This window comes from Bubalus bubalis, chromosome 24 (assembly GCF_019923935.1).
Source record: "Bubalus bubalis isolate 160015118507 breed Murrah chromosome 24, NDDB_SH_1, whole genome shotgun sequence".
Lineage (NCBI taxonomy): Eukaryota > Metazoa > Chordata > Mammalia > Artiodactyla > Bovidae > Bubalus > Bubalus bubalis.
Genome location: NC_059180.1, coordinates 3,994,725 through 4,014,364, shown reverse-complemented (window position 1 = coordinate 4,014,364; position 19,640 = coordinate 3,994,725). Strand labels below are relative to the sequence as shown.

The 19,640-nt window shown below is 48.7% G+C and overlaps 1 protein-coding gene across 2 annotated transcripts; it reads left to right on the top strand.

Annotated features, from left to right (window-relative positions):
- Positions 1-640: 640 nt before the first annotated feature.
- RAC1 (Rac family small GTPase 1) lies at positions 641-19,555 on the top strand. Of its 2 annotated transcripts, XM_045164311.1 has the most exons (7): positions 9,121-9,298; positions 9,503-9,574; positions 11,942-12,059; positions 15,376-15,432; positions 16,815-16,877; positions 17,580-17,739; positions 17,937-19,555. In XM_045164311.1, exons 3-7 carry the CDS (start codon positions 11,967-11,969, stop codon positions 18,065-18,067), a joined length of 504 nt encoding a protein of 167 aa, XP_045020246.1. In that variant the 5' UTR covers positions 9,121-9,298; positions 9,503-9,574; positions 11,942-11,966; the 3' UTR covers positions 18,068-19,555. The 2 variants fall into 2 exon arrangements, with proteins under 2 accessions (XP_045020245.1, XP_045020246.1); XM_045164310.1 differs by lacking the exons at positions 9,121-9,298; positions 15,376-15,432 and adding an exon at positions 641-809.
- The last annotated feature ends 85 nt before the right edge of the window (positions 19,556-19,640 follow it).

Genomic DNA, 19,640 nt, shown 5'->3' with positions numbered 1-19,640 from the left:
AAGGATCACATAATAAATGGATTTGATTCACTGATGGCTCAGGTAATAAAGAATCTGCCTGCAATGCAGGATCCCCGGGTTCAATCCCTGGGTCAGGAAGATCCCCTGGAGAAGGGAATGGCTGTCCACTGCAGTATTCTTGCCTGGAGAATCCCATGGACAGAGGAGCCTGGCGGGCTAGTATCCGTGGAGTCGCAATCAGACACTACTGAGCGACTAACGCTTTCACTACCTCTCAGATGGCCTCCCACAAGAGATGGTCAGGGGCTGGGGAAACCGGCTCGTGGGAGACAGGGTCCTCCTGGGGCTTGAACCTGAGCAGGTGGCGCGGGGTGGGGCCAGGACCGTAACCCGAGCGCACAAAGATGGCGGCAGGTCCACCCCTCCGAGCCCCGCGGCCGGCGGTCGGAGCCGAGCGTTGCCGAACGTTCCCGAGCGTCCCCCGAAGCCCAGAGGAGCCCGGGAGCCGCGCGGGCGGCAGCGGCCCCGCCCCGGAGCCTGGGAGCGGCGGCGCCGGCGCGGGGGAGGGGAGGCCGGATGTGAGTGGAGCGGCCATTTCCTGTTTCTCTGCAGTTTTCCCCAGCTTTGGGTGGTGGCTGCCGCTGGGCTCCGGCGTTCCGTAGGCGGAGGGCGAGGCGGCGTGGACAGCGGCCCCGGCACCCCGCGCCCTGCCGCCCGCAGCCGCGCGCCCGCCCGCCCGCTTCTCCCCGAGCTCGCCGCCTTTCTCCTCAGCGCCCGGCCGCCGCCGCTGCCGCGGCCCAGCGAGCGGCCCAGATGCAGGCCATCAAGTGTGTGGTGGTGGGAGACGGGTGAGTGCGCGCGCCGGGCCGGGGGTCGAGTGCCGGGGGCTGGGGCCGGGCGGCGGGCGGGCGCCGCGGGTTCGCCTGGGGCCCGGCCGGGCCTCTCCTGGGCCAGGGGCGCGGGGCGGGGGGCGCGAGCCGCCACCCTCCTCAGGACCCGGGGCGCGGGCCTGGTTCCGGCTCTCTTTTTTTTTCGGTGGGGGAGGGAGGGAATCGGCGATCGGCGGCGGGAGGGAAAGTGAACTCCACCCTCCCGCTTTCTCCCGGGCCGCTGACCGCCCGGCAGAACTCGCCCCGCGCCGCCACCCACCCTCATTTGCCTGAAGATTGGGTGGGTTCACGGAGTTGCCTTTCTTTAAAAAAAAGAAAAGAAAAAATAGAATCCTCTCTTGGTTTTCCCAATAACCTCTCGAGCTGCATTGAGACCTTCCGTGGGTCCCGGCGGTCTCTGGTCGGTCGTATTGGAGGAGTCTGTGCACGCACGGGCTGGTGTGGGGACCCTCAACTGATTTACCAGGGGGTGCCTTCCGCTGGTACTTAGACACTTTTCTGATTATTTAAAAAGTGACTGTTGGCTATTAAGGTGGAGAAACTTTTAGGATTTCTAGCTGCGAGGAACTGGGTGTGATTAAGACTGTTCCTTTCTCTGAACGTGATGGGATCATTTTAAAAGAAAAAAAAAAAAAAAACTTGGTCTCTGCTTCATGCATTAGGTATGGGATGTCGCAGAACAGGCTCCCTGAGCCGAGCTGCCCTGTGACTCAAGGCATGTCTTTTCATTACTGTCTGTGGTGGATCCAGGCCCTCGAGGAAGACAAGACTTGTCTTATGCAGTTTTTTTTTCTCCCCTTGAAACAAGAATCTCAGTGTGATCCCAGCAAAATTGTGCGTCTCAGCATTGCTCGAGTTAGAGGAGCGTTAATAAGGAGGCTCCAAGAGTTACTACCAGTTGCAACAAAGTCAGAATGCAACTGGCACCTATTTGGAGTCTTGTAAAGTTGAAGAGAGAGTTGTGGAATCCCTGTTCCCCAAACTTGTCATTAGGGTCGATGGTGCTTTTATGCTTCTGGATGAATTTACCAGATCTCGGTTTCTTGAGATCGTTGTAAATTAGATATTTGAACTTGTTTCTGTATCTAATTCAGATCCTTGAGCACAATCAGACAACTGATTTTTTTTAAAAAAAGATGTCCTCTGTATGGTTTGTCAGGCTCACAAATGTGAAAGATTATTAACACTTCATGCTTCTGTCAAGATAATCAGAAATTGTAAGTTTCTACGTAGAAATATGTATGGGGCTTGTTCTTTTTTTAACTCATTGAAAGAAAGCTTTAATTTTGCGGGGGTGGGGGTGGGGAGGATGTTCAGTTAATTGGTTTAAGGGTGGAATCACTAAATTCGTTTAAGTGACGTTTTGATCCTTCTGCTCCTGAAGTATAGCATATGTCATTGTCTTAGGAACATTGTAAATGATATGGACTTCCTTTAAAAGTTAGAAAATGCAGGATCAGTAATTCATGCCAATTTTTTAAAAAGTCAACTCACTGATAATCCATAATCTAACCCTAGAATATAATCTTTGAAAGATTTAAAAATACAAGAAATGTAAGCATAGGGTGTAGTCGGTGTACTCAATCATAGGTGCAGATTGTGGGCCTCTCTGTTTGCATTGGCCTGTTTATCTGGTCAAATACTTGTTGAATGCCTCCTGTGGGATCAAATCCCCACCTCACCACTTGGGGGGAAACCCTGAGCAGATCGCACATCCCCCAAGAGAGGTGCCTCAGGGGGAAATGTGAGGGTTCAGCAAGGTTCTGGATAGGAAGTCAGTGCCTCACAGGCGCCTGGCCCCTCCCCAGTGCTTAGTGAGGGCCAGATACCAGTATTTCTTCATTATTATTGCTGTTTTTATCACTTGGAGGTACTGCTGGGCTCTGTGAAGAGAGTGTTAGGCATAAAACACAGTGGCTTTGAGTTTTCTGTCAGTTTTTAAAAAGAATTATTTTTGTTTGTGCTGGGTCTTCTGTTGCAGTGAGGACTTTTCTCTAGTTTTGGGGGGAGTACTCTCCAGTCGGGGTGCTCGGGCTTCAGTAGCGGCTCCTCGACTCTCGAGCTCAGGCTCAGTAGTGTGGCGCCTGGGCTTGGTAGCTGTGCAGCATGTGGGATCTTCCCGGACTAGGGATCGAACAGATTCTTTACCACTGAGCTGCCGGGGAAACCCTCTCTGCCAGGTTTTCAGTGCTGTGTTTGAACATTGATGTTGACATTAGAAGTGAAAGGTACCTTTATGAAAAAAACCTTGAGCTGTGTTATCGATGCTTTAAATTATTGGTGAACATAGAGCAAATATTGCTTCAGTGAACAATCTAGATAATACTTTTTCCACCAAAAATATTTTTTTTTCTGCTTTTGTCTGAATAAAATATATTCCTTGTAGGAATATTTTGTTAAAAAACTGTTAAAGCTGTAAAGTGCAGGTCTAAATTTTGTGAGGGGAAGAAGTTGCTTCATGTTGTGGAATTTCAGGCAATTGGGGCAGTTTAAACAGGGAGGGCAAACTCGTTGAGGTTCCACAAATTGCAAGCTTCCTTATTTTAAAAATATTCTTGGGAATTATGGTTAAAGGCTGTGTCCTAACTGTATTATAATTAGCACCAATTAGCCTATATTTTTCTAATGGATTATTTTCTGTACAGCAATTCAGTTGGTATTGAGTATAAAATGTGAGATAAGTTTTGATACTTTTTAATTCTGTTTATTGTTCTATGAAGCCTGAGTCTGTCCTTCTGAACACAGGTTTTATGACTAATTTGGGGGACCTCTGTCCCTCAATTTTCACTCAGCTTTATTTGGGTGAGACAGCATCTCATATTCAAATATTTATGAATTTTTAATTGTGGGTTTTTTTGACTGTTTGATTTGGGGCTGGGGGTGAGTGACTTGACCCCTCCCCCCCATTTTATTCCAGATGGCGCTAGAGGTCTGTCTAGCGCAGTGTCTAATTTAGACATTGCTGTCCAGGAATTTTTTTAGTTGAGCTTGGTCAGTGCCTTCCATGATGTCATCTTGATAGGAATGTACTCCACTGGCTCCTGCCCACTTCATTGAACGAGCAGCTGTGGCATGATCCATGAGTTCGTTTCAGCTCTTCGTGAAGTCTTTGTGTGTTTTTATCCCAAATTTACGTTTAGTATTTGATCTTGGTTGGTACAATTATATTGTATTATAATTTTTTTTTTTTTTTTTTAAATTTCAGATGATAATGCCAGCTAAATGTTTGGGGTTAGGTTCAGTGGAAGAGTGTCCGGAATCCGTTTTGAGAAACCTTAAAGCCACTGTTTATATTGTCTTTGGCATTAGTCAGCTATGTCTTTGTACTTTCTCACCTCTGCATCACCAGGAAGCTCTAACTTGTAATTGTAGTCTTCCTGCAAAGGGCGTGTTTTACCAGGAATCCTGCTCCCAGGCCAGTTAGCACATATCACCAGATGGGACTGTTTCCTCCAACTTCTTAATATGAAAAATGTCAAACATGGAAGAGTTGAAAGAATAATGTGTTGAACACTCACATACCCACCACTTAGGTTCTGTAATCAACAGTTTGCTCTGTTCTTCTCATGGGAATTTGTTCCCATTTGGGGGCAATAGTTTAAGAGGATTTGATAACAGAAGATTTTGGAAGGAGAATGGGGGTAATACACAGATATGAATTCCTGATTTTGAACTCTGCATCTTTAGCTACCCCAGGGTTAGGCTGGATGGTTCTAGGACATTATCTAGTAATGGCTGCTTCAGATTCAAGCTCTGTGAGAGGCAACATCTTCAGCTTTGAATGTTCTAGTATCTTCGGTGTTCAGCATCTGAACTTTTTGGAGTCTCCGTGGTGATAACGACTGGCTTTCTGTTAGTTGGTTGGGATGTCTCCTGTTGGTGGCAGGACGTCAGGGGCATTGCAGCTAGGGTTTTGTGTTTTGGTAGCACTAAATTGTGCTATTAATTAATACAGTTTCTGAGCTTACTCTCTGGGTAATTATATATTTAGGATTAGTGTTAAGAGTCCCCAAAGCCCATTTCTGAGCATAAATCAAGGACTTTCATTCAGGGTCTTTCATTAATGCAATAAGTATTATAGTATATTATATATTTGATACTTAAAATCCACGATCCATCCTGTTCTGTTAATTTGTTCTTAAGATCCTAGGTATTCTTAGGGGTCCCAGGATTAGAAGGTGGTGAGAAGGAACGAACTTCCTGTTATAAATTAGTGCTAGGGATGAAATGTAGCAAATGATAATTAACACTGCTGTACCTTATAGACTAAAGTTGTTGAGAGAATAAATCCTAAGAGTTTCCATCAAAAGGAGAAAATTTTCTATTTCTTTCATGCTGGGTCATTAAGAGATGATGGACGTTCACTAAACCTACTGTGGTAATCAGTTCCTGATGTATAGAAATTAAACACCTTAAACTTACATAGTGCTGTGTGTCAATTACACCTCAGTAAAACTGGGGGAAACGATCTAGGTACTTTCAGGCAACAATACAGGTTCCTTATTTAGGCTTACAGTAGTCATTGGAGAAATCTGGTTTTTCTGTCCTACTGAGAGACCAGTGGGTGTTTTTTAAAGCAATGCAGAATCTTCTTGGTTTTGAGTTTCCTGGATTTTTTTTTTTGGCTGTTCCAGGCAGCATGTGGCGATCTTAGTTCCTGGATCAGGGATGGAACTCGTGCCACCCGGCAGTGGAAGCCAAGTCCTAACCACTGGACCACCAGGGATCGTCCATCCCTATTTTAATGGGAGGAAATTGCCAGTGTTTCCAGATTTATTGATTTCACATGCTTAAATGTGCTCAGTTCCCCTTAGATTAAAATGTTGTGGTGACTTGCTGTCACTTAGAACCTGGAAATAAGTATGTTCTATCTACTTGGTCAACTTTCTAGCCTGTACAAGAGCTAGTAGCAGTTGTGATTATTTATCACAAATAAGTAAAGTAAGATTCATGCTCCCTCTCCGGAGTTACAGCATTTTTCACAGATTAAAAAGAAAAAAATAAGAGGGGGAAAAAAGATTAAAAAGTGAGTGAACTGAGCAGTTACATATATATAAAATTGAAAATTCCAAAGTAAATAGTAGCTTCCAGAAATTCCGCAGCAGTGTCAAGTCAAAGACTAACCAGATGCCGCTCCATTCTCCTGTGGAAGAAGCGTGACTCTGTCTAGAGCCGCTGTTGACTGTGGCCTGTAGCTTGTAGCATTTATTTGTGGAGTGTGTTTAACAGGATTGAATAAACACTAATGGGAGGTAAATAACCCTTTTCTTTCTCGTTTTCCTCTGTTTTTAAAATTAAGTAAACATTTAAATCAAAAGTTGGACATGTACTTATTTAAAAGTCAGAACTTTATACTTTACTAATTTTCTTAGAGAATGCATGTTTATATCTAAAGGATGATTGGTAATAAAATTTCCAATTACTATCAGGTGATACCAGTACCTTGGGGTCCTTTACAGCTAAACCTTTCAAAAGATGAAGCCTCAGCTGAAGATCAAGTTTCAGGAAAGGAGATTTTGGCGTATTTAACACAATTGGTGTTTGTAATTGCTTTGTTCCTCATACATACAAGAGCCTTAGGAGGGATCTAGAAGTGAAACTGGGATGCTTTTAACGCAGCATTTAAAACCTTCGGAGCTGCTTCCTGTGACATTAAAGAGGTGATGACTAGTAACATTTTTAGACAGCAGCACTTGCGGTTTTGAAAAGATACTCACTCTTCGTAGCCTTAAAGCGCGCGCTCCCTCAGCTGCCACTGCAGCCCCTGGCTGCGCTCTGTTTATCCTGCCTCCTGTCCTGGTAGCTCTCTGAACAGCCCGCTCCTCTGCACCCTAAAACCCCCGCCGTGGTCCAGGCCACAGCATCAGTTCCTGGAACACAGCGGGAGCTGCTTCCTTGTTTTCTGCCCCCAGTCTCAGCTTCTTGAGTCCTCTTGCCACACTGCCCAGAGAGGCTTCTTCTGAAAATGCAAATCTAATGATTTCTTGGCAACTAAAAATCTTCTGTCACCTCCCAAGTAGGATCAAGTTCCAGGTCTTGAGAAGAAATGACAGCCTCTTCAAAGTTCCCTCTGCCACTTCCCCCTTCTTCATCCTCAAGTTTTACTGGCCTTCCTGCAGTCTGGGCCTCCCTACATGCTGTGCTTTTGCCTAGAATGTTCCTCCCTTCCGTGTCCCACTCATCAGCCTCAGTGATGTTGCAGCCTCCTCTGCCCCCAAGACAAGGTTAGATCCCTGTGCTGTACCTTTCCAGAACATCTTTAACAACGCTTATCACATCTAAAATGTTATGTAATGAACACGTGCTTCATTTTTTAGCTTACTAAAACTGCCTGAGTCCCATGAGATCCCCACGACAGTGTCTTTAGCACCCAGTATACTCCTGGCATACCATGCAGATTGTTGGTGTAGACTGAAATTGAATCACTGCTCACATAGTTTTGGGATGAAGTCGGTAGTTTTGCATCCATCTTACAGTTGAGAGAACCAAGGCATAAGGAAGTTGAAACTTAAAAATTCAGCCAGTAAGTGGTAGAGTTGCCCGTGGGTCACACGTCCGGGTAGTGACTTTGAATCTCATTCAGGTTCTTTTTTATTTAACATTCTAAGCTTTTAACAAAATGTATGGCCAGTGAGTCATTTCTGTTTAGAAAGCCTTTAGGAGTTGGACAGCAGCCCCTGATGATGTCATGTTTGACTGTGAGGTCTTGGGGTGGGGGAGTTCCAGCTTTTGTTAAGCCTTAATAATGTTATGAGTGAAGCAAGTATGGGCAGGACCGCCTGGGCCTGTAATCTGCCCTTGTTGAGCGGTTTTTGCCTTAAGCTAAGAGTGTAAGGAAAATAGAAAAGCACTCAACTTCTTTATGGTTGTCCTAATTGATAGCAGTCGAGATTGAACAGCAAAGTCTTGGGACTCCTGCACGCCAGTGTGTCCCGTGGCCTTGGTGAGCCACAGGGGAGCGCAGGGAGCCGGGCCTGCGAGGAGCGCTTGTTTGGTGAGTGAGGCCAGGGACTCTGAGAAGGCCCCAAGGCTGCCGTGGGAGTGTTGTACAATTTGGAGGCTGTGTGTCGGCTAGGTATCTGCAGTGGCTCAGTGGTAAAGAATCCGCCTGCAGTGCAGGAGCCGACGGGTTTGATCCCTGGGTCTGGAAGATCTTCTGGAGGAGGGCATGGCCACCCACTCCAGTATTCTTGCCTGGACAATCCCATGGATCGAGGAGCCTGGTGGCCTACAGTCCATGGGGTCGCAAGAGTCGGACGCGACCGAGCAACTTGGCATGCACGCACCTGTTGGCTAATGGTGCAGTGATCAACTTAACGTTTAGGTGGTTTTGTTGGTCAATTGCTAATTCCTACTCTTTTGCGACCCCCATGGACTGTAGCCCGCCAGGCTCCTCTGTCCATGGGATTTCCCAGCAAGGATGCTGGAGTGGGGTGCCGTTTCCGCCTTCAGAGGGTCTTCCCGACCAGGGGATACTCCTCTCAAGTGGTTGGGAGCCTTTCCTCACCGCCCTGGTACCCTGTGCCGGCTTGCAGCTGTGTGTGGGAGGCCCTCCTGTGTTCCTACGCTTTTCTCTGCTAGTTCTCTGCACAGCTGTTTGGGAGATTTACTCCACTGTCCCTGAGCCCTTCATTAATCTGTCTGGAACATAGTGTGTTAACTGCTTGCTCCAAAAGTTTATGGTGAGATTTGAGGGTGGGGGTGGGGAGGCGGCACAGGAATGCAGATGAAGTAGCAGGCAGTGGTGTGTGGTATGGGTGACTAAGCGCTCTCTTTAGAGACCTGGCCTCTCTGCTGGCCAGGGGGAAGGCTTGAGGGAGGCCGCGGGGTTTGAGCCGCCCCTCGGAGGCAGCAGACGGCAACGGTGGACGTTTGAGAGGAGAGCTGTGTCTGCATGTTAGTATTCATCGGAATAACTTGAGGGTAGATTTGCAGATTCTTTTTTTAAATTAAATTTATTTATTTTAATTAGAGGTTAATTACTTTACAGTATTGTATTGGTTTTGCCATACATCAACATGAATCCGCCACGGGTGTACACGTGTTCCCAATTCTGAACCCCCCCCCCACCTCCCGATTTGCAGATGCTTGATGAAAGCCTTCTAGAGGTGTTTGCAGAAGAGACTTGTTTATTTTTTCATTTTATTTATTTTTTTATTGATTTATTTGGCTGCACCAGGTCTTCGTTTCGGCCCGCAGCATCTTTAGTTGTGGCATGTGAACTCGTAGCTGCAGCATCTGGGATCTAGTTCTCTCAACAGGGATCGAACCCAGGCCCCTGCAGTGGCAGCGCGGTCTTAGCCACTGGACCACCAGGGAATCCCAAGACTTCCAGTTTAAAAATACCGTTCCTCTTGAACCTTGTGCTTACCAACAACTGTTTCTCGTCAACCAGCGCAAACACCTAGAACTGAAAACTGCGAAGCCTCCAGACGCTGCCCTTCTGAGTAATTCTAGTTTGTTTGCTTTACATGTCAGGATAAAAATAGTATTAAGTAAAAGGTCTTAGAAACTGTTTTCTTTAATGCTTTAATATTTGATGTATACGTCCTGATTTTTCTGTAAGTTATTTTCACTGAATAATGAAAGCTCAGATTGCACTTATGTTGACTAAGGAACTTAACATCATTTTTTTTTTCCTGTCTCTCTAGAGCTGTGGGTAAGACTTGCCTCCTGATCAGTTACACTACCAATGCATTCCCTGGAGAATATATCCCCACTGTGTAAGTATCTGGAGTTAACCCGGGATTAACTTGGCAGTGATAGTGTTGTGTTTTTTTTGGATTCCATTGACCTTTCTTCTGCTCTGCCTTTCTAAATCCTTAAGTGAAGAGAGGTGGTTATTTTCCTCTCAATCATTGAGGTCTAATTATAAGGTATTTGGGCTTTTAAAAAATAACTTTATCTTTTTTTAATATAGTTTCTGCATGATGACAAAGCACACAGCTTTCCTAATTGATTTTCAGATATTTAGGAAATGAAAGTTAAACCACCTTTGAAGTTCAGAGACTGGATAGTGTAAGAGTTTCAGATAAGTGGCTTTCTGTGTAAAGGGTCAAGGAACTGGAACAAAGAGTCTATTATGGTTTAATTGGCCTTTTCTGGCGAGCAGTCCAACGGTTACATGTCATTGTTGACTTTTGGGCTTTGGAATTGAAACCAGGGTGTGTGTGGCTGTGTGTGTGGGGTGTGGCTGTGTGTGGGAGGTGTAGGCTGGGGGCGCGGATGGGAGGACCAGCTGCTGAGCTGCGGGGTCCCTTTTTGGCAGCAGACTCGGGTGGGGACAGAAAAGGGCCTCTCTGCTGATGGTCACCAGGGAGCTTCCAGGCTGCGCCCGGGCCGGGGCTGGGATCCTCACCGCCCACTGGGGCGGAGGCGCTCCGTTCGCACGGTGCTCACCTCCTTAGCACCGCACTCGGCCTAAGCGTCCTGTGTGTGTGGGTGTAAGTGGAATCAAACTGTCCAAAATTTGTGGCGGGGACTTCCCTCGTCTCCACGTGTAGGTAGAGCTGTAGATGACTTGGAGGTCCTGTGGTGGGCCCGACTCCGGTCACTTGCAAACAGTGCTGTGCACACATCGTTGCACACGTCTTTGTGCACACGTGATAGATTGTTGGAGGAACTGTGGCGAATCAGAAGGAGTGGGATGTCTTAAGCTTCAGGAGATGCTGCGCGGTTGCTGTTCCAAATGCTGTCACTCTGAGCAGCGGTGACGGAAACAGCCCTTTCCTACCCACTGTGGTGAACATGGGCTGAAAACTGTGACCGCCTTATTTGCATTTCTGGTCACCGGTGAGGTTGAAACCTTGTGTTTCCTGTCCATGCCTAATCTTCTGTGAATTGCCTGTCAAAATCCCTTGCTTATTGTCCAACTGGAAGTTCTCTGTACTGATGGAACTTCTGTGTGTGAAAAATACTTATCCCTCTGTCTCTCACTTGTCTTTGAACTCATAATATTCTCTGCATTTTTATATAAATATGCCATTTCTCCCTCTTCCCTGAGTTTAATGTCTTATTAAAAAATATTCCCTAGTTTCCCCTCCCCTCCCCCCCAGGTTTTTATAGCTCTAGTTTTTATCTTTCATTCACTTGGAGTTTATTTTTTGGTATGGCAAGAGGCAAGCACCTGATTCTTTTTTGCAGATTCTTATACCGTTTTTGTACCACTTATTGAATAATATTTCCTCTTCTCACTGAAGTAGAAGTACAGCATGTTTTTTCATACATCCTTTTCTGTATGAAAGCAGGTTTGGTCATGAACTTGTATAAATCACACTGGAACCTACTCAGACCATGACTTTGCTGTCATAGTGTAGTAAGATCCTAAGCTTTAGTCTTAAGTATGTGAAAATCAATTCTGGGACCTGACTTTAAAGGCTAATACATCGCGTTCTGCTCAGCAGGTGCCCCTGTTCACCTTGCAATCCCAGGTGTCAGTGAACTACTCCATGGCACTCAGCGTAATTTTTTAATGTCCTCCTTATTTCTCCCTGTCAGCCTATAGGCTTTCTGGGCTTCCTCCTATTATAGGTAATTCATTTGTGTGTAGCAGCCTCAAATTAATTTAAACCCATGTGTGAAACTTTGAAAACGTTACCCAATAGCTTCTCGTATCCGACTTGCTTTGTGTTAACCCTGCACACAGGTCTTAGGGTGGATTACCAAGGCTCAGCTGGGGACCAGCCTCCACCCAGGTCAGGGGAGCAGGGTCTGTTCTGGAAACACGGCCAGTGCAGCCCTGCTGGGGACCCCTAACTGAGGGTGACCCTCGTGTGCACGGAACACCCAGCCCTTGGGGTTTGGATACTTGCATTTCTTCCTGGGGAGAGACCTCAGTGTTCTCTTCTTCATGGGCAGGCAGGTTTCTGATGCCGACAGAGACCTGTTCTGGTTAAATTCAGTAGCTCGTGCTTGTGTCTCAGTGGTGCCCCCACACCCCAGCTCCTGTTTCTCTCCACTGCGCGCCTGCCGGCGGGGCTGGGCATCCTCTGGCCTGGCCGTCCGCTCTCGCGGCCCCGCCTGGCCCTGCTCAGCCCCAGGGGTGCCTGGCTCCTCGGCCGGAGGTTAACCGTTTTCCCTCTGTTCCGCAGCTTTGACAACTACTCTGCCAATGTCATGGTGGATGGAAAACCCGTGAATCTGGGCTTGTGGGACACAGCCGGACAAGAAGATTATGACCGATTACGCCCCCTGTCCTACCCGCAGACAGTAAGGAGCCTGAATGATTTTAGAGTGTCCTTTACACGTCCTCACGGTTTCATTAATTCATACCACCTCTCGATTTGCCTATATTGCCATCTTTTGGGTATGCCGAGTAATAACAAATAACGTTGAACCACTTCAGTAGTGAGTATCTGCCTAGATGCAGACCGGGGCTTTGTCTGCTTGTTTGTGCGCTTTGCGTGTTCTCAGTATTGACTCTGGTGGTGTGCAGTGTATGTTCTTCCGTGCCATTTTGGCATAGCCATGCAAAATAGGTGCTGTTATGTTTTGGCAAAACTGTTTTAAGAACAGTTAGCTTCCAGATTAGTTTGCTTTGTGACAGTTTTGTGCCACAGAAGCAAATTAAGCAGTGAAGATGAAGGCTTCTTTAGATCAAGTTAGTAACTAATCCTATTGATTTAATAGTTTTTCTATAAAATATATTTTTGCAGCTTTAGAACCTAAATCTTCTTAAGAAAGTGGAAGTTTCAGTTTTATAACGTGTCTGCTGTGTCCAGTCCGGCAGCCGCTAGCTTGGGCTTGCCTGCACATCAGCTAACTAGCTGGTCTCTATACCGGCTGCTTACAGTTAGGCCAGTAAGCTGGTGGACATGTGGTCCAAAGCCAGTTTTCTCTAAATAAGCAGTTGTCTTATTTGTGCTATTTCCTTCTTGTTACATGTCTCTCCTTTGTGTTAAAAGTGCTTTTAAAGACAACTTTGTGACTACCTGGATGGGGAAGTTTGCACAGAGGCAGTTGAGCAAATTCTTGGGCTTCAGATCGCGCCTTCCGCGCTGTGTCAGGGTGGGTGTCTCCACCTTGAATCCTGCCCTGCTCCCTTGCAGGCTTGGTGAGGCGGAGCCCTTGGGACAGTCCTGGGCGTGTGTCTGCCTTGGGCTCTTCCCTGTGCTTGCGCAGCTGTGCTGGCGGAGCCGGAGGCCCCCTCGGTTCCCAGGTGCCTCCAGGAGGGCTCAGGATCAGGGAGACGTCCCCAAGAGGGCCGGCCTCCACCTCGAGACTGATTGAAGTATCCCTTTGTTCTGAGGAGTGAGTGTGAGTGAAAAGAATGAATTCATTCTAGTCTACCCAAAGCTTGTTTTTTTGTGTTTGAAATATGGCTGTTTCTAAGCAGAAGTCATTGTCTTTTCCGTTTGCTTTTCTGCTAGAGGAATTGTCAAGGACAGTTTTTTAGAGCTATAGATTTTTGCTGATTGTCCTTTATCTGAGTTCTGGGAACAGTGGTCAGCAGGGATCAAAACCATAAACTGGGAGGCTTGAATGGGCTGGCTTTTCAGATAATATGTGAGTAAAAGTGAACTGTGATTATCTGTTAAAAATGAGCCAATAATCACCAAAAAACTTTGAATTCTTCAGTACATTTAGCGAAGTACTCTATACCAAGTGGCTCCTTGCTGAGTCTAGATTTCAGTGGGATTTGCATTGAGTGGTAGAGTAGGCCGCTTGGCTTGCTTAGTTGCTAAGTCGTGTCTGACTCTTAGGACCACATGGACTACGTAGCCCGCCAGACTCCTCCGTCCATGGAGTGGTTGCCATTTCCTTCTCTAGGGGTAGAGTAGGATCCTCAATCAACTGGATCCCATCTGGAAGGTGGGAGGTCACTTCTGAGAAAGGAGAACTGCCTCCTGTGACTCAGGGCGTCCAGGGACGGGTGTGGCCTCTTTCTCGGAGGCAGTCAGTCGCAGTGAGTCCAAGGTGATCTGGCAAGATTTGCACTGTGTGTGCTGAGCACACTAGATCAGTGACTGATGGAATCAAGCTTCAGTGAGTGGGGCCTGAAATCCAAGCGGGTGTTGTCCTCCTGGGGCCTGGACTTGGACCTCCCACGTCCGCCTCAGGAGGGTGGTGGGCCACTTCCTATGGATGCCTGCACCGCCGTGTGTGACCCGCTGCTTAGGCGCCGGGGACAAGCCCCCAGCTGGTTGATACAGCTCAGTCTGCCTGACTCCTTGGAGGATGAGCAGGTTGTGTTGGTTACTGAGGGGGATCCCCTGAGTGCTGAGATACTGGGGCCTGAAAGGTCTTCCTTTGGGCTGGGTGTCCTGCCACGGGGAGCTGGCCCTGGAAGTGGCAGCCTGGCACTGGATTTAGTTTTGGCAAAGAGAAACCTCTGGATTTGGTACTAAATGACACCTGGTCTCTGGTTTGGCTGTTCGTCCTGTAGGCCTGTCTCTGGCTCATCCTCGAGTCTGCCCTGACCCACTCGGAAGGGCCAGCGGGACACTTGAGCCTTAGTAGTCTGAGGCGCTGGGCTTTCTTCCAGCCATGTTTGGGCTGCAGGCAGAAAAAGGAAGGAGGAAGGAGCAGGCGGATGGCATCGTGTTAACTAATGTAGGATGGAACGCATCTCTCCTCCATCAGAAAGATGTTCTGAAGAGTGGGAGAGGGTAGGGCAGATGTGGCAGAGGGTGTTTTGACGCTGAGTATTTGGAGTGGACCCCGTGAGTCCCCGCGTCATTGCGAAGCTTTGGCGTCACGTCCAGGCTTTGCGAGGACCAGGCTTCCGAAAGAGCCTGTAGAGTAAATCCGGGTAGTGAGAGAAATTGACGTTCGCTCTAGATTGTAAATCGGAGAAGAGTAGGGGAGATGAAATTACAATAGTTGTCTCAGCTGCCTTTCTTTTGATTCGAGAATTCCAGATTCTTTGTTGCTGGAGAGCAAGTCTTTCTGTTTCTACAGGAACAGAGGAGTGAGTTGAAAGCTGGTGATAAACACGGCAGCGCGGTCACCTGCGGGCGGGCCCGCCATGTGCTCGGGACAGCAGCGCTGTTCTTTCAGCAGAGCAGGTCCCTGGGTTCGAGCTGCACCCTGTGAGGTCGCATCCCTCAGACCCGGCCACCTTCTGGAACAGTGTCCTGGCCGGGAGGCCTGCTGTACAGATGGGCACTTCTGCTGGCTTCAGCTGGGCTCGTGTCCGAGAACCTGGCCTGGGAGCTTGGAGGGTGTGCGGTCGCTCACGGGCGCCCTTGTTGAGGGAAGGATGCCCCTTTCACACTGAGCAGAAGCTGGGGCTTGGTGGGCACCGTGCTGGTTCTGGGGGAAGGAGCCTCTTGGTGTGTCCCCCACCCAGGATTTCCTGTCTTGGGTCTCCCCGTCTCTGACCTTCCCAAGCACCTTGTGCCCCGTGGGCCAGGGCGACGGAGCGGTTCAGCAGCGCCTGGCATCACGGGTGCGCTGGATCAGCATGTGCTTTAGGTCCCTTGGGAGGGTCGAGACAGGATTCGGATGAAGACTAGGTAGTGGGTTATATTGGCTTTCTTCTCGCTTTTTACTAAACTCAAACAAAGTTCTCGTGCATTACTAGGTTGGAGAAACGTATGGTAAGGAAATACCTTCCAGGGGCAAAGAGAAGCCGATTGCCGTATGTAAAACTTTCGATCGACTTCAAGCTTTATCTATTCTCTCGGTTCACTTAGTTTTCCTAGGATTTCCTGTTGAGCCTCACACTCCTTGAGTGCTTTGTTTGATCTACTCAAGGTGGGGGGTTTGCGGGACAGCCTGCCTTCTGGTTGCAGTCCAGCAGTCCGGGAACTGCCTCTTGCCCCTCCCGAGGGCCAGGCGGGGTGTCGAGCAGGGCCCCCCCGGGGAAGGGGCGCGGAGGCCCCCCGCTGCGGCTCACCCAGCCCCAGCGCTTGGCGGGAGCAGGACTCACCCACGGCGGGCGCTCCTTCCTTCCTCCCGCTTTGGTGTCTGGTGCGGGGCCTGTGGGGCGTGGCTGCGTGCTGGGGAGCTCACCGCCCTGCTTGGGGGTGTCGTGATCAGCCCGGGTGGCGGGGACTCTCGGACACGCTCGTGCATGCGCTGGCCTTTGATGTCGTTGACCAGCAGCTCTTGTGGGATGCTCTTCCTTCCCTTTCAGGTGCAAGAGATCAACTGGATGAACAGGAGGTGTTGGCGGGGACTGTGCCCATTCACCACGTAGCATAGTTTTCCAGGGCAATGTTTCATAAACCGGGCATCTTAGAAACTCTTAGGCATTTAGGGAGATACTTAAATTTCACTTTTTGGGGAGCCGTGCCATGTGACATGCGGGGTCTTCGTTCCCTGACTGGGGATCAGACCTGCGCCCCCCACAGTGGGAGTATGGAGTGCTGAGCATTGGAGCCCCAGGATCGTCCAAGTTTAGGCCCTTCCACGATTCACTGCAGGTTCTCCAGAGGCCGTGCTTGGCCTCAGGAGCTTTGACCGCCAGCGAGACGCCGCCTCCGCCCGAGACTGTCCTCCTCCCCGAGGGGCGCCCGGCCTTGGTGCCGGGGCGGATGGCAATGTGTAAGAAGCAGTTTAACTGGAATCCTGTGACCTTGTGAAAATGTACTTAACATTCTGGTAGGGAGCTTAGTGAAAAGCGGACCATTTGTAGGTAATGTTTTTTAATAGAAGTATTGGTGTAGGACCCTGACACTTGACCTTGTCCCTGTGTAGTAACTGAGCGTCACGTTAATTCCGGTGGGAGTGGGAAGGGTGGGACAGAGGCCTCCTGGAGCCTGAATCAGATGTCGTTCTGTAGCCTGAGTAACTGACCGTATTCTGTCCCCCACTCCCCTTCTCCCGACGGGCGCTTCGCGTGCTGGGTCTGGTCTGGGCGGCTGGCCGCGCTGGGGGGTGTCAGGAGCAGGCTCGCACCACGGCCGCTGTGCGCCGCGTTGCCCTGGGCTTGTGGTCCGCCCCCAGCTGCGCTGAGAAACAAAGTGCCTTCCTCGCTGTGGACTCTCCCCAACAGCTCCTTGTGTTTTCTTTTTATAGGATGTATTCTTAATTTGCTTTTCTCTCGTGAGTCCTGCATCATTTGAAAATGTTCGTGCAAAGGTAAGTGGGATTTTTTAGGAAAATATTCAGTTACATAATGTCAGTCTTGGGAAGAAATATTAAAAAGTAAAATACCATTTACTGATAGAAACGTTCAGTTACTTATTTCTACGGCTTAGGCAGATTTTGATACAGGTAATAGGTTTTTTAGGTGTATGCCTTGGGCACGCTGTGTGCTGAAGATTCAGGTCTGATTCAGAAGTGCTGTGTCCTTGTGAAAATAATGAAGCACTTTGGAGCTGGTGTAATAAAAGTAATGTCCATACTTCATACTCTGGCATGTTTCATGAACTGAGTGAGGCTGGGGGGTGTGAGGCCCTTCAGTTGGGCCCAGGGGCGTGTCTGGTGGGGGTCATAGCGGCAGAGCTGAGGCCTGGGTCGGGATAGTTGTGTGCTCATCCTTTGGATGCAGGGGGATTTTGTGATGACTTAGGAACTCGCCTGTATTACTGGAAACCAGGTGGCTGGGGGCAGTCCTCCCTGCTCTTGCTCTCACCCTCACTGAGGAGAGCTGTCCAGGGGGTCGTGGGTCCCGAGGCCGCTCTTCATGCCACAGCCAGGCAGTGATTCTAGAGGGGTGAGCCAGGCGGAGGGGACGCGGTGATGGAGCGGGTGGTGAGCACAGGTGGGCCCCATGCGGTGTAGTTCAGACGAGCGGGTTCCTAAAGGAGAGAGGTGACTGGGTCCTGTCTCGGCGCCTAGTGGTACCCGGAAGTGCGACACCACTGTCCCAACACACCCATCATTCTGGTGGGGACGAAACTTGACCTGAGGGACGATAAAGACACGATCGAGAAGCTGAAGGAGAAGAAGCTGACGCCCATCACCTACCCGCAGGGCTTGGCCATGGCCAAGGAGATCGGTATGAGACCCCCATTGTCACGCATGCTTTCCCCCGCTTTTATTTTCGTGGTGGAGGCTGGAGGCCACCTGGGGCAGTGGCGCCGGGGTCTGGCCTGCCTTCCGGGACTGACCGGGCCAAGCAGGGCCCTCCGTGCTCAGGTCAGGGAGGGGGAGCCACTGCGCCCCGATCTGAGGGTGAGGCTGTGTTTCCCACAGGTGCCGTCAAATACCTGGAGTGCTCGGCGCTCACGCAGCGGGGCCTCAAGACAGTGTTTGATGAGGCGATCCGGGCGGTTCTCTGCCCACCCCCCGTCAAGAAGCGGAAGAGGAAGTGCCTGCTCTTGTGAACGTCCGCCCCCCACCGTCCGCCCCCAGGACCCTTTGTTTGCTTTGCTCAAACGGTGGAGCCTTCGCACTCAATGCCAAGTTTTTGTTACAGATTAGTTTTTCCATAAAACCGTTTTGAACCAATCAGTAATTTCTAGGTTTTGTTTGTTTAAAGTGTACGAGTTCAAACTTTCACATTCTATTAAAGTTCAGCCCTAAAATGACAAGCTTCCTTAAAGCCTTATTTTTCAAAGCCCCTATTCTTGCTCAGAGTTGCCAAAATACCCTGTGCACTAAGTTGCATTGTTGGGCTGAGAACACTAAGCGCTACGCTGTGGAAAGACCTTGGTCCGGAAGAGACTGTAGCTTTGGAGGCGGGAGGTGCAAAGCCTCGCTGGCGAGTTTCAGGCGAGAAGAGCGCGCGCAGCCTCCTTGCTGAAACGCCGCACGTAACGAGTCACGGCAGCGGCCCACGTTCACTCCCTAACGCTGTACTGGACGTCAGAGCGCACGAGCCAGCAGCTCACTCTTTGGATCGGTCTTTTTGATTTTGTAGTGAGATTTTTAAAAACGAGTTCGTGTTTTAGCTTTTGTGAGATTCTGAACAGAACTCTTATCCCGTGCTCCCTGCGATGGAGTGTTCTGCTCTGTCCGTGGGTGCCCTGGGGTGGAGTGTGTGGAACACTTGTGATCAAAGAATGGAGACAGTATTTTGACAAAATGTGGAGATTAATTTACACTACACTGTACACGTAATCATTAAAACTATTAAAAGCATCACGGGTAAAAGTTTTAAAAGGTTAATTTCTGTCAAATGCGGTAGATGAAGAAAGGTCGGTATTATCAGTGAGTGTTTTCTTAAGCTTTTCCTTAAACCTGCCCACCCCTTCTGAAATTGGGCATTTAATCATCTCTGACCTGGTTATCCTCATAGTTGCTAACTTAGTAAGTGCTTTTCTTATAGAACTCATTCTTAATGAGCAATATGCCTCCTTATATTATAAAATCTTTCTGAATATGCATTAGAAAATTTTTTTGTAGGTTAGTAAAAGTGCACTCCTGTTTTCATGTTGCTTTATTCAAAGCTAATAAGTGCTCTCCTTAGTTTTCTAGTAACTAGGTTATAAAATCACGTGTTGCAGCTTTATGGTTTTTAAGATACTTCAGATATTCCTCAACTGTAAGCCTCAGCGTCACTGGCCAGATGACCAACACTGCCCGTGAGTAGCGACGCTGACCCCTCTGCCTCACTGCGTGCACACGCTTCCTGTCCTTGCCCTAACGGTGTTCCTTGGGGTCTGTGAGGTTCCGCCAACCCCGTGCTCGTGCTAACGAAGTTCTGTACAACTTACCCACTGGCAAGAATACGAGCTTGGACCTTTCAACCACTAGAACAAAATTTTTTAAATTGACAGTTGCAGAATTGTGGAGTGTTTTTACATTGATCTTTTGCTAACGCGATTAGCAGTATGTTTTGCATGTATGACTTAATAAACCCTTGAATCATATGACTGGTAATACTGGAGTTCTTGAGAGCATGGGGAACTGCCCTCTGGTGTCTGTCTGCCTGCCTGCCTCACTGTAAAACCCTGG

Bases quoted from the DNA above. Each gene is read 5' to 3' on its own strand.
- RAC1 (XM_045164310.1), top strand. From the start codon at position 775: ATGCAGGCCATCAAGTGTGTGGTGGTGGGAGACGG. The intron at 9,575-11,941 runs GTAAGTATCTGG...TCTGTTCCGCAG, and splicing joins GGAGAATATATCCCCACTGT to CTTTGACAACTACTCTGCCA. The intron at 12,060-16,814 runs GTAAGGAGCCTG...TTCTTTTTATAG, and splicing joins CCCTGTCCTACCCGCAGACA to GATGTATTCTTAATTTGCTT.